We start from the raw sequence: 13,209 nt of genomic DNA on the forward strand, positions 1-13,209 counted from the left end.
GGGCTTCGAAACCATCTGGCGATTTGGGCGTTACAGTTGCTGCAGTTGAGCTGCTAATATATCTGCACTTCCTTATTTATTGATTACCCCACGTTCGATGCTACTGTGCTTGCTTCAGCACAATGTTGTTAATAAACATGACACTGCACTTCGACTATGTCCATTTATCAACAGACAGCATAAGCCATGTTTGCACTAGTTCGAATATTGCCACGGGGTCGTGACGTTGAAGAAGGTGGCAGACTGCAGGCGTAAGGCGAAACTTTTTATTTGAGCGGACTTGCGCGCTGGAAACAAAAGTCAAACTACAGTGACACACGTACACTCATAATGGCCAACAGAGCGCTGTCCGTCGAGAAACTGATAAGCACATGTTAACAGAATGGTTCAAACAATCTTGCAGCTTCTCAAACATCACAGCGTGGTCCACGTGGTGCGTTGTAAACAAATCTTTTGGGGTGAAGCCCGAATACATCAAAATAAACCACATGGCATTATGAATAAATTCATACTCCTTTAGCAAAGGTCACACGTGATACTTCCAGAATATTTCACGTTACTTCACTAATGAGCACACTTGACATGCCGCATGGTGTCTGTTGGCGTCACTTGGCCATGCACAGGAGCAGCAGTGAGTACACACTTAAGGCAGCCAAACGCACTCTACATGCTGCATGCTGTCTTTTGGCATCACTTGGCCATGCACAGGAACAGTACAACGCTTGAGCACTTATGAGAAGCATGATGCACTTCACATGCCAGACGATCTTTTTCGGCGCCACTTGGCCTTTGAAAAGAAACAGTGTGGTGGATGTGCGACGACAGGTCACTGGGCATAGTAGGTGTGCGTTGCCCAGACAGGAAGCGAGAAGACGGGGCGTACTCCCAGGCATGGTGCAGATGGCGGTGACAATTATTGGCGATTGCAGGATGACAGCAGCGACAAAAAACGATACTGGTGCACAACAGTGGTTACGGTGCTTGGCTGTTGACCCGGATCACACGGGCATGATCGAAGCTGACCAGATGAGATGTCACACTACTAAACTTTTGGACATGTGTCCCATTATTGCTGACAGCACCGGTTGCGAGATCACACTGAGGGGAAAATGCAGAAGCATCGGTTTACTTAATTTTAGGGGCACGTTAAAGAACCGCAGATGGTCAAGCTCCTGCAATGCAGCACAAATATTTTAACGCCGCAGTCGTCGCTGCAGGCGGCGCAGTCGCCTGCGCACCCTTCTTAAATGCTGCAGGTGTTCCCGCCTTGTCCTGCCAAACAAGCCGATAAGGCCATTGCGGACAGCTTGCCCACGCAAGTACATAAAGTGTGATGACCTCCCCCGTCTAATCCGAGGTTGGGGGTCATCATCAATAGAGCTGCCGTGCTCGCTGCTCTCGTTGCCACTGTCATCGCTGAAATCGTCAACACCTATGTCACCTTCTTCAATACAAAGGTTGTGCAACACTGCACATGCAGCAACAATGATGGAAGAACGTTCCGGTGAGTAGTGGAGGGTGCGGTACCGCTGAAGGCAGCGAAAGCGGCTCTTTAGTAGCCCAATACAACGCTCCACTATGGAACGCATTGAAGCATGTCCAGAGTTGTACTTGCCTTCTGCACTATCCCTGTGAGGTCGACCTTGCACCGGGACCATAAGCCAAGGCTCCAGGGGGTAGCCGCCGTCACCTGCAGAAATATGAATTGTAAATACTGCTAAAATGACAGCGATCTCTCAAGGTTAATTGACCCTAGATATCAATAATAGAATCTCTGTAGTACCTGACTAGCCTAACATGGACCCCGTTTGATGCAAAACATGACTACTACGATGAGGTTGTCATGACAAAGTGCATCACTTGACGATACTGCCGCAGTTAACACACAGCTGGGAGATTGTGCATCGCATGCGGCATCATGCCGCTTGTCAGTGCTATGAAATTGTATCAATACCGCGAGGAAATATTTTGATATACAAAACCTATCACTGGCACACGTAAAACGAAGGGAATGGATTTAATTCGCACCGAGAAGGTACTCGCCAGTCGTCTCAATGCGGCCCTCCTCGAAACGTTCGCGGACCCACGACGTGCCCCAGATGTGGCTGTCGTGGTCCGACCCTGGTCGCAGCGGGTCGACGGCGAGGATCCGCATGTCAGCGTCACAGATCTGGGAAAACCAAGAGCACTATGAGCCACGTTTCACTGCGAAAAAAGACATGCGCGCGAGAAAATGGGAACACCGCTACTTACGAACATGACGTTCAGGGCGAAATACCCTTTGCGGCACCAGAAGGACGCCTTCTGCTCGCCCCTCGGTGCGACGATGGCGACGAAGCTACCGTCAACGCATCCGATGACGCCAGGTAGAGGTCCAAGGCGAAGGAATCCCTCCTTCACGGCCGCCTTCTCCTCCGGCGTCCTCGGGAAGTGAACCCACTTGTTGCGGGTCCCGGCGTTGACAATAGCCTGAGCCACACGTCGGACACACTTGCTGACCGCGGGCTGCGTCACCGCTACGGTCTCCTCGCTTCCCACCGACGACTGGAAGGACCCGGTGGCGAAGAAACGCAGAGCGCACAATACCTGCCGCTCCACCGAGAGCTCAGTTGGCCGCGAGCCCCTCAGTTCGTCGGCGACTTCGTCGCACAACCACCACACTGTTTCTTTACTCTGGCGAAAGTGACGCCGAAATTGTTCGTCTGGCATGTCAAACGCATCTTCGGCCTCCCTTCCCCGACGTCCGTGGCCATCGTACGCCGCCTCCAAAAAAGCGAGCGCCGAGGCGAAGGTCGCTGGCACCGCACGGACCGCCATGTTTGCTATTCCGTCGAAACGGGGCCACTCGCTGGCTGTTCCGCGCTTCGACGGAACCGATTCCGTATATTTTAGCATAATGAGCGCGTACTCGTCATTTTGACGTCACCAAAATTTGGGCTTCCGACACGTCATTTGAGTGACAGGTGAAACGACCAATCACGGGGCGCTAATGGCGGCCAAAACGGAATACGGAACACGGAACAGCGGTTCGTTATACGGCCGCAGTTTTTATGTCCAGTGAACACTAAGCTCTCCGAGCAGGGTCTGATACACCTTGAACACCGGGAATAGATGCAATACACGTTCCTCTTTGCATTTGCCTTTGCGCATTGTTTATAAATGGCCTCGTCTTTGTGCCAGTGCACCAACCACATTTTTCTCTCCTTGTAGTGGCAACTGCTGACTAGAGGACATTTCATCGCAGCGTAACGAGAACGTTCTTACAAAAGAATGTCTATGTTCGATCAGGTGATGGAGTGAAATTACAAAAGATTCGTGGTGTAACAATGCTTACGGTACGCTGTCATTTGCACACTATCATTATTATGCCTGTGTACAAGCACATCCAAAAATGCAAGACATTATGTTTCCCTCTTTGGTATGTGAACTGAAGGCATTGTGTACACAGTTCAACACCGCATGAAAAGCATTCAGATTTACTTTTTTTTTAATAAGACCAAAGTGCCATCCACATACCTGCAATATATTTTCACCTGAAAGGGTAGTGAGTGCAGCACGCATGTTCCGAAGTGCTCCCATGTTTGTTATGGAAACCGAAACAGGACTTCCCATGGGCACCTTTCAATGTGATGGTAAATCGTTTTGGCGAAGCTGAAGTAGGTTTGGTTCAAGCAAAATCGAATCAAAGTTACAATGTCCACCACTCATGGAGGACCAATGATGTTTTTGATTGGATTGCTGAAGCCTGTAACTGAGGGCAACAGAATTACAATCTTCTCACTCGACATGTATGCATGACTTTCTTCTAATTTTTTTGAAACGGGTCTTCACCACATCGATGGTAAGGAGTATAGAGGCATTCGTAAGCAAAGAAATAACACCAAAAGATCACATCACCGTCATCAAGGTGCTGTGCACCTTGACGATGATTTTAGCTGACTTCGTATTGCGCTCAGTTACAGGCTTCAGCAATCCAACCGAAAAATTTATTGTAAGGTCTCCACCACCGGTGGAAGATATTGAAACTTTGCTTTGGTCTTGCTTGAAACAAAGCTACTTCAGATTTGCCAACACGATTTACTACAAATTGAAAGATGCCACATGGGAAGTCCTTTTCCGTTGACGTAGCAAACGTAGGGATCGAGCGCGTCAGAACAAGTGAGCTGAACTCACTACCCTGGGAAGTCACGTTTTGTTGTTTCTTGTTTTTTCTGGTCAGTGTCTTACTTTGCAGCGCATCGCAAGCATGAAGCAATTAATGGCACTTCATTTGGCTAAGCTACAAAGAATTAGGACTGATCTCAAGTGTTCCTTTTTTGTGTGATGCACCCTATGCAGTCATTATGACTTTATAAACATATCCGTGGAACAAAAACTCTTATTTCAGAATCAGCGTCTACATTTATGTCATTGTGAAAATGAGTATCGACATGTTTTTCAAAACTTGACGTCAAATACCCTTCATAAATGACTGATATACGGGATACGGGAAAGAAGTTGTTTAGAATGGCAACCATAGGTGACATTTCATTCAAATTGAATTTTGTTCAAAACACATTAAATAAATTATTTTCCTCTAGTTTCTGCAAGAACTGAAGTTTCATCACCCAATCTTTCAATCTGGCTGAATATTTTGGCGGCAAAAATTTTGTTTAGTATTCATTTAAAAAATACAATCGTCGCGATGCACTGGCTTGCAACAATAACCATGGCCCCATACCGGATGTTTACGGACATATGGGACTAGTGGACGGGTCAACCTAGACTCATTTGTTGCCAGTGTATACTGAGGATGCCAGCTGCATAGGTTGCGAAACATCTGTCACTTTGTTAATTATTAATGATAACTAACAGACAATGATGCCATGTATAGGAGATGTTATTAGAAGTAATTGTAATGTAAATGTGAAGAAAGAAAAGTATATCACACGCTACGTCACGCCAACAGGCATAAAAAGAGTGCTCCACACTCGCTGTAATGGCTACTGGCGCTCCCACGTTTAAATGCATATTCTATAAAAGTGACAGAGGGATGACTGCCACCGTAGCCCAGTGGTAGAGCACAGGGCACGTTTTTCGAAGGTTGTAGGTTCGGTCCCTGCCAGCAGAGTTATCTTTTTGTCCACTTTACTTTCTTCAGATTTACATTACAATTACTTCTAATAACATCACCTACACTTTTGTTGGCATCAGTGTCTGTTAGTTCTCATTATTATTGTGTCTAACAAAGAAAATGAGCCCCTAAATTTACACATCTTTTCTTTCTTTGGTAATAATTGTTGCATTAAGTCTCAGAGTAAGCCTTTTACAATCATACATAGAAAATGTCGAATGACTTATTGCTGCCCATTTCACTGATGAAAAACAATATTCACAATCAGTGCATTGTAACGAAACAGGGCTTAGATGAAGACTCGGCACTTGAATCGTGATCTCGACGCAAAGGAAGTTTCAAAGCTCTTGCTGATGCAAGCTATGGTTCATAGTGTCAATGTTTCCGCTGACCACCTTACTCTTGCACATCCTCTATATCGATATGTGCCATATTTGGGACTTCAAGATCAAGAAGGGAGCCGACGGATGGATACACGTTATAGATTTCAAAACAGGAGAAAGTGCCTCAGATCAGGCTGGCCGACGTTTCGATAGGGGACCTATCTTTGTCAAAGGCGCCTTGTCATCCCTGGCGTGTTAGTTTTATGGGGTTAGTGATGACGTCATGTCCAGCGGCGGCGCGTCTGTTGCTGTTGGTAATTGATGCCTGGAAAGAGAGAAACTCGAAAGCAGAGGAGTAAAGCCCTTGCCACATTTCAAGAGAGTTTGCAAACACGTTCGGGTCTGCCATGTCAGAGTTAAATGTAGCTGCAAAGAAAGAAAAAAAAGGAAAAAAGAAGGGGGGGGCGGGTACAAACAAGCGAGAGGGCGAGTGCAGCCATCACAAAGAGCTGCAGAAGGTGGTGAGGAAGGGAACTACAGGCGGGGAGAAAAACCGGGCGGCTTACGTTTAAATGTCCGCCAAGGAGCTGCAGAAGAGGTGGGGAAGGCAGCTACAGAGGACAAAAAAAAAGGAAGGTACTAGGGCGGCGTACGTTTAAAATGCCGCCTGCCTACTTTAAGTGATATTGAAAGGGTTGCCTGAAAAGCAAGCTCCTGCTTAATGGGTGAAGTAATTGGCTGGCATATGCATCCAGTGTCGTCGGTGGCTTCCAAAAATTGGGCGCCCGTCAACTAAGAGGGTGAAGTAATTGGCTGGCATATGCATCCAGTGTCGTCGGTGGCTTCCAAAAATTGGGCGCCCGTCAACTAAGAGGAAAAAAAAAGTTGAAAGGAACGAGGGGCGGCCGGGGGGGAACAATCGGAATAAGACTCGTAGAACTTCCTGAGAAAGCGAGGGCTGTGACAATGCTGGTCAGAAGCGGCCTTTGGAGCGCGGAAAGGGGGAAGGAAACCGTGGTTCGGATTCACTAGAAAATGAAAACATCTTAAGAGAATAATATCTACACGTATGTGCACATTTATACATGCAAAATTAAGAGATATGAAAAAAGAATATTGATAGTGTATTATGGGAGCTGGTCGGGATTTTATTTTGCGAATAGGTTAAGGTTTTTGAAAGCTAAGCGTACTTCATATGTGCCGTGTGTGTGGTCCTTCTCTGTCCCCAGTCACTTTTTGTAAAGTTTGCGCAAAAATCATCGATAGTACTTCATGTCTCTTAATATTATAGGAATCATGCTATGGCTTTTAACGATTCCAAATTACCACGAGCTAGATTTATTCCTGATGGGTGTAGGGATTGAAATTTGTGTATCAAATACGATTCCATGTATTTCCTCTCACGTGGTGACCGGAAGTTTGTTTGTAGAATGTAAAGTTTGGCTTGATCGAAATTGTGGTCTTGTTGATGGAAGTGGCTGGCTACTGCTTTTGGTAAGTTGTGCTTTGTGTCTGCGCGGTGGCCGTTCAGTCTTACATGAATTGGTTGTCCAGTTTCGCCTATGTACTGTTTTTTACAGGTGGCACACTCAATGCAGTAGATCAGGTTGTTTGAGGTGCACGTGAAGTTCGATGTTACCTTGTGAACGTTGGTGGCTGGCTGTATATGTTTGCACGTAGAACATCTTGGACGCCCACAGGGTCCAGACGTTGCTGTAGTTTTTGTTGCGAGTTTTGCATGTACGAGCATATCTTTAAAATTGGCGTTGCGTCTCTAGGCAACCTTAGGCGGTTCGGGGAAGATTTTTTTAAGTTTCTGGTTGGTTGTTAGAATCGGATAGTATTTTGCGAGGATGTTGTTTATGTTCGGAAGTGCATTGGAAAATTTTGTAGTGAGAAGAGGCGTTGTTGTTGTTGTGGTTTTAGGGCGTGGTTTGAGTGTCTCAGTGCGATCTAGTTTTAGTGCGTCCGTGTAAGCCTTATGAAGGAACGCGTTTGGATGGCTTCTGTTTGCTAGTGTTTCTTTTAGGGTAGTAAGTCTGTTTACGTAATCCTGATCCTCTACGCATATGCGACGTAACCTTGTTGCTTGGCTCCTGAAAATGCCCTGTTTACAATGTTTTGGGTGATGGCTAGTATAATCTAGGTATTGTTGCTTGTCAAATGGTTTCTTATACAGCGTAGTCTTTAATATACCATTCTCAAGATATATGGTTGTGTCAAGAAAGTTGATGCTCTCAGCTGAGGTCTCGGACGTGAACTTTATCGTTGTATGAAAGGAGTTTAGGAATGATGTAAATTTAGCTAGATTGTCCCTGCCGTGACCCCATATTGTAAGTATGTCATCAATGTACCGAAGGTATGTGTGGGGTTTGTCTGCGCAGCGAGCCAGGAAGTCTGTTTCCAGAATTCCCATGAATATGTTTGCATAAGTGGGTGCGAATGGGGTGCCCATGCTTGTTCCTTGTATTTGAAGGTAGTAATTTTCTTCAAATTCAAAATAGTTGTGTGATAGTACTAGTTCGAGTAATGATAAATATACTTCAGTAGAATGCTGTACATTATGTTGATTTAAAGTTTGCTTTATTGAGGTTAGGCCCTCTGGGATCGGGATATTCGTGTATAAAGCGGTAACGTCTAGTGTGACGAGGATGGCGTTTTGTGGTAGTGTGCCTTTGCTATTAATCTCTTCTATTATTCGCAGTAGGTGTGGGGTGTCCTGTACAAATGACGGGAATGTCTTCGGAATGTCCCCGAGAAAGTGGTTAAGGAATTCGGAGAGGCTCTCGGTTGGGGTGTTGTTATTTGATACTATTGGGCGCCCTGGAATATTGGCAGTGTATAATTCGGTGGATGCTACTTTGTGAATTTTGGGGAGGAGGTAAAACCGCCCTGCTGCTTTGTTGTTTGGTTTCAGAAACTTGAATTCTGATGGAGTTATTAATTCATCAGCAAGGAGGGATCTAAGTGTGTTAGTGATTGTGAGTGTGTATTGTTCTGTTGGATCGCTGTCTAGTTTGCGGTAGTGTTCTGGGTTATTGAGTTGTCTGTAAGCCTCGTGCTTGTACTTCTGTGTTGGCCAAATGACTATGCTTCCTCCCTTATCTGCTTCCTTGATGATAATGTCTTCGCGCGACTTGAGGTTAGAGATGATGCGACTCTCCGAATAAGTCATGTTCCTAGGCTTTTTAGATGATTTCGATTGATTAATGATTTCTGTAGTGATAGCTTTAAGATATAAGTCGAGTTCAATTGCCTGTTCTGGTTCGGGAGTCCAAGTAGACTGAGCCCTGAGCGTTGTAGTACCTGTTTCTGCTCCATCGTTATCTGCAAAAAAGTGTCTAATGCGCATTCTTCGTGAAAATTCTGTGAGGTCTCTGTGGAGTTCGAATTCATCTATTGTGTTGTTGGTTGGACAAAAGTTTAGGCCCTTGCTAAGGACCCTTGTTTCCTCTAGGCTTAATGTACTTGAAATGTCTACAACATTGGACTGCTCTATTTGTGTGATGTTAGCTGTGCTTGGTATTTCTCTGTTTGTACTGTCAGTTGTTAGCGGGACTAGGGTGGTTGTTCGGGAGGGTGTTCCTTGATTGGAAATGATTTTCTTATTCTGCTTTTGCCTCAATTTTTTATTCTGTTTTTCTTTATATTGTTCTAGGTCCCTTTTTTCTTCGGTTGTTAGAATTATGTTCTCGAGTTTTTGGGAAAATTCTTCAATTTGCTCCATGCAGTGGCTCTTGAGTATATTTAAGAGAGAAAATGAAGCGTTGTCTAGTGCTGTTTGCCAGTTATCTTGATATTGGGTGGAGAGAGTACCTAACGCGGGTGTCGCTTTCAGTTTTAATCCTTTGGGAATTGTGTTGTTCTTTATGCAGTACTTGTACGTGTTGAGGTGGCAGGTGTAGTTGGTGAGTTTTTGGGTTAGTTTTCTAGTTTGTAAAAATTCAATGCGGCGTGTATGGGGAGTAGTGATTTCAAGGGTTTGTCACTTGTTTGTCTTAGTGCGGGTGGATCTGCGTGTGTCCGCGCGTTCCGGTTTGGGAGCTGTTTGAACTTCTGGTTCGTTAGATTCGACGACTGTTGCGGCCTGGGTGTCCGTGTGTGGAGGTATGAGAGTGGGCGTCTGCGTGACAACTTCGGTTGCTGATTTTGTTTCGTCGGTCTCTGTTGTGTCGGGTTCCTGGTGGTAGTGTGGATGTGGGCATGTAATTTGTGTGGAAGGTTCGGCTGTGGGCCTCATGTTGGATGTTGTTTGTGTGTAGGCTTCGGCTGTGGGCCTTGCGTTGGGTGTAGTTTGTGTGGAGGCTTCGGCTGTGGTGTATGTTGCTTCCGTTTGGCTCACAGACGAGTGTGTTTTCGGTGGTGAGTTCGTCTTTTGTTCTGTTGTTTGCGTGTGGGATGTTGCTGAGTGGGCTAGTGTGGCTCTAGTGCGTGGCGCTGTAACGGAGACAGGGATGGTGGAAGGGCCTTGTGTGGGCTGGTAAGTGACGTTATGTTGTCCTTTAATTAGATGTTTAATGCGCTGAGCGACTGCTGCAACGCCTCGGTGGTTTAGGTGGAGGCCATCCCAGGCCAAGTGTTCGTGTGGTGAATTGTGTATTTCTGTGTGGTGGATGGCGTCTACGTTCTTGTGAAAATGTGGCAAGTTAAGTATCAGTGTGTTTAGTTTGTTTCTTTCCTCAGTGTGCCTCATCAGTGCGGTTGTTTGGTGAATCAGTGGGCGGTGTTTGTTTTGTAGTCGAGGAGCCACAGTTGTCACAGTTATGTGTGTGTTCGGGCGAGCTGTCTGGATTGAAAGTATTACGTCGTTTAGTGATTCGATTGTTTCTGCTGCATTTTGACTGTGGAGGTTGTTCGTTCCAACATTGATAATGAAGTGTGTGGTATCTGTTGGGGCGTCACATACCAGTGTTAAGATGTCGGTTGTCTGTGCGCCGCTCAAATGTCTAATGTATGGTGCTTGTGGGCCTGACGGGAAGTGTTCGTGTAGGTATTTGAATTGGCTGTCGCCTAGAATAGCTACATGCGCCAAGGACAACAAGGGGCACTTACCCTGTTCCGTCATCGTCAGCAGGCATGGAGTCCAAGATCAAGAAGGGAGCCGACGGATGGATACACGTTATAGATTTCAAAACAGGAGAAAGTGCCTCAGATCAGGCTGGCCGACGTTTCGATAGGGGACCTATCTTTGTCAAAGGCGCCTTGTCATCCCTGGCGTGTTAGTTTTATGGGGTTAGTGATGACGTCATGTCCAGCGGCGGCGCGTCTGTTGCTGTTGGTAATTGATGCCTGGAAAGAGAGAAACTCGAAAGCAGAGGAGTAAAGCCCTTGCCACATTTCAAGAGAGTTTGCAAACACGTTCGGGTCTGCCATGTCAGAGTTAAATGTAGCTGCAAAGAAAGAAAAAAAAAGAAAAAAAAAGGGGGGGGCGGGTACAAACAAGCGAGAGGGCGAGTGCAGCCATCACAAAGAGCTGCAGAAGGTGGTGAGGAAGGGAACTACAGGCGGGGAGAAAAACCGGGCGGCTTACGTTTAAATGTCCGCCAAGGAGCTGCAGAAGAGGTGGGGAAGGCAGCTACAGACGACAAAAAAAAAGGAAGGTACTAGGGCGGCGTACGTTTAAAATGCCGCCTGCCTACTTTAAGTGATATTGAAAGGGTTGCCTGAAAAGCAAGCTCCTGCTTAATGGGTGAAGTAATTGGCTGGCATATGCATCCAGTGTCGTCGGTGGCTTCCAAAAATTGGGCGCCCGTCAACTAAGAGGGTGAAGTAATTGAATGGCATATGCATCCAGTGTCGTCGGTGGCTTCCAAAAATTGGGCGCCCGTCAACTAAGAGGAAAAAAAAAAGTTGAAAGGAACGAGGGGCGGCCGGGGGGGAACAATCGGAATAAGACTCGTAGAACTTCCTGAGAAAGCGAGGGCTGTGACAATGCTGGTCAGAAGCGGCCTTTGGAGCGCGGAAAGGGGGAAGGAAACCGTGGTTCGGATTCACTAGAAAATGAAAACATCTTAACAGAATAATATCTACACGTATGTGCACATTTATACATGCAAGGTTAAGAGATATTAAAAAAGAATATTGATAGTGTATTATGGGAGCTGGTCGGGATTTTATTTTGCGAATAGGTTAAGGTTTTTGAAAGCTAAGCGTACTTCATGTCTCTTAATATTATAGGAATCATGCTATGGCTTTTAACGATTCCAAATTACCACGAGCTAGATTTATTCCTGATGGGTGTAGGGATTGAAATTTGTGTATCAAATACGATTCCATGTATTTCCTCTCACGTGGTGACCGGAAGTTTGTTTGTAGAATGTAAAGTTTGGCTTGATCGAAATTGTGGTCTTGTTGATTGAAGTGGCTGGCTACTGCTTTTGGTAAGTTGTGCTTTGTGTCTGCGCGGTGGCCGTTCAGTCTTACATGAATTGGTTGTCCGGTTTCGCCTATGTACTGTTTTTTACAGGTGGCACACTCAATGCAGTAGATCAGGTTGTTTGAGGTGCACGTGAAGTTCGATGTTACCTTGTGAAGGTAATCGGATGCTGTGCTTTTTACGTTGGTGGCTGGCTGTATATGTTTGCACGTAGAACATCTTGGACGCACACAGGGTCCAGACGTTGGTGTAGTTTTTGTTGCGAGTTTTGCATGTACGAGCATATCTTTAAAATTGGCGTTGCGTCTGTAGGCAACCTTAGACGGTTCGGGGAAGATTTTTTAAAGTTTCTGGTTGGTTGTTAGAAACGGATAGTATTTTGCGAGGATGTTGTTTATGTTCGGAAGTGCGTTGGAAAATTTTGTAGTGAGAAGAGGCGTTGTTGTTGTTGTGGTTTTATGGCGTGGTTTGAGTGTCTCAGTGCGATCTAGTTTTAGTGCGTCCGTGTAAGCCTTATGAAGGAACGCGTTTGGATGGCTTCTGTTTGCTAGTGTTTCTTTTAGGGTAGTAAGCCTGTTTACGTAATCCTGATCCTCTACGCTTATGCGACGTAACCTTGTTGCTTGGCTCCTGAAAATGCCCTGTTTACAATGTTTTGGGTGATGGCTAGTATAATCTAGGTATTGTTGCTTGTCAAATGGTTTCTTATACAGCGTAGTCTTTAATATACCATTCTCAAGATATATGGTTGTGTCAAGAAAGTTGATGCTCTCAGCTGAGGTCTCGGACGTGAACTTTATCGTTGTATGAAAGGAGTTTAGGAATGATGTAAATTTAGCTAGATTGTCCCTGCCGTGACCCCATATTATAAGTATGTCATCATTGTACCGAAGGTATGTGTGGGGTTTGTCTGCGCAGCGAGCCAGGAAATCTGTTTCCAGAATTCCCATGAATATGTTTGCATAAGTGGGTGCGAATGGGGTGCCCATGCTTGTTCCTTGTATTTTGAAGGTAGTAATTTTCTTCAAATTCAAAATAGTTGTGTGATAGTACTAGTTCGAGTAATGATAAATATACTTCAGTAGAATGCTGTACATTATGTTGATTTAAAGTTTGCTTTATTGAGGTTAGGCCCTCTGGGATCGGGATATTCGTGTATAAAGCGGTAACGTCTAGTGTGACGAGGATGGCGTTTTGTGGTTGTGTGCCTTTGCTATTAATCTCTTCTATTATTCGCAGTAGGTGTGGGGTGTCCTGTACAAATGACGGGAATGTCTTCGGAATGTCCCCGAGAAAGTGGTTAAGGAATTCGGAGAGGCTCTCGGTTGGGGTGTTGTTATTTGATACTATTGGGCGCCCTGGAATATTGGCAGTGTATAATTCGGTGGATGGTACTT

At 45.5% G+C, this 13,209-nt stretch overlaps 1 protein-coding gene across 1 annotated transcript; it reads right to left on the minus strand.

The window, feature by feature from the left end:
* Positions 1-261: 261 nt before the first annotated feature.
* LOC119378286 (putative nuclease HARBI1) lies at positions 262-2,761 on the minus strand. The gene is made up of 3 exons (XM_037647473.1): positions 2,254-2,761; positions 2,029-2,170; positions 262-1,690 (listed from the first exon to the last, which is right to left on the minus strand). Exons 1-3 carry the CDS (start codon positions 2,707-2,709, stop codon positions 1,194-1,196), a joined length of 1,095 nt encoding a protein of 364 aa, XP_037503401.1. The 5' UTR covers positions 2,710-2,761; the 3' UTR covers positions 262-1,193.
* Positions 2,762-13,209: the final 10,448 nt, after the last annotated feature.

The sequence above is a fragment of the Rhipicephalus sanguineus genome, unplaced genomic scaffold, assembly GCF_013339695.2.
Source record: "Rhipicephalus sanguineus isolate Rsan-2018 unplaced genomic scaffold, BIME_Rsan_1.4 Seq7625, whole genome shotgun sequence".
NCBI classification, from domain to species: Eukaryota; Metazoa; Arthropoda; class Arachnida; order Ixodida; family Ixodidae; genus Rhipicephalus; species Rhipicephalus sanguineus.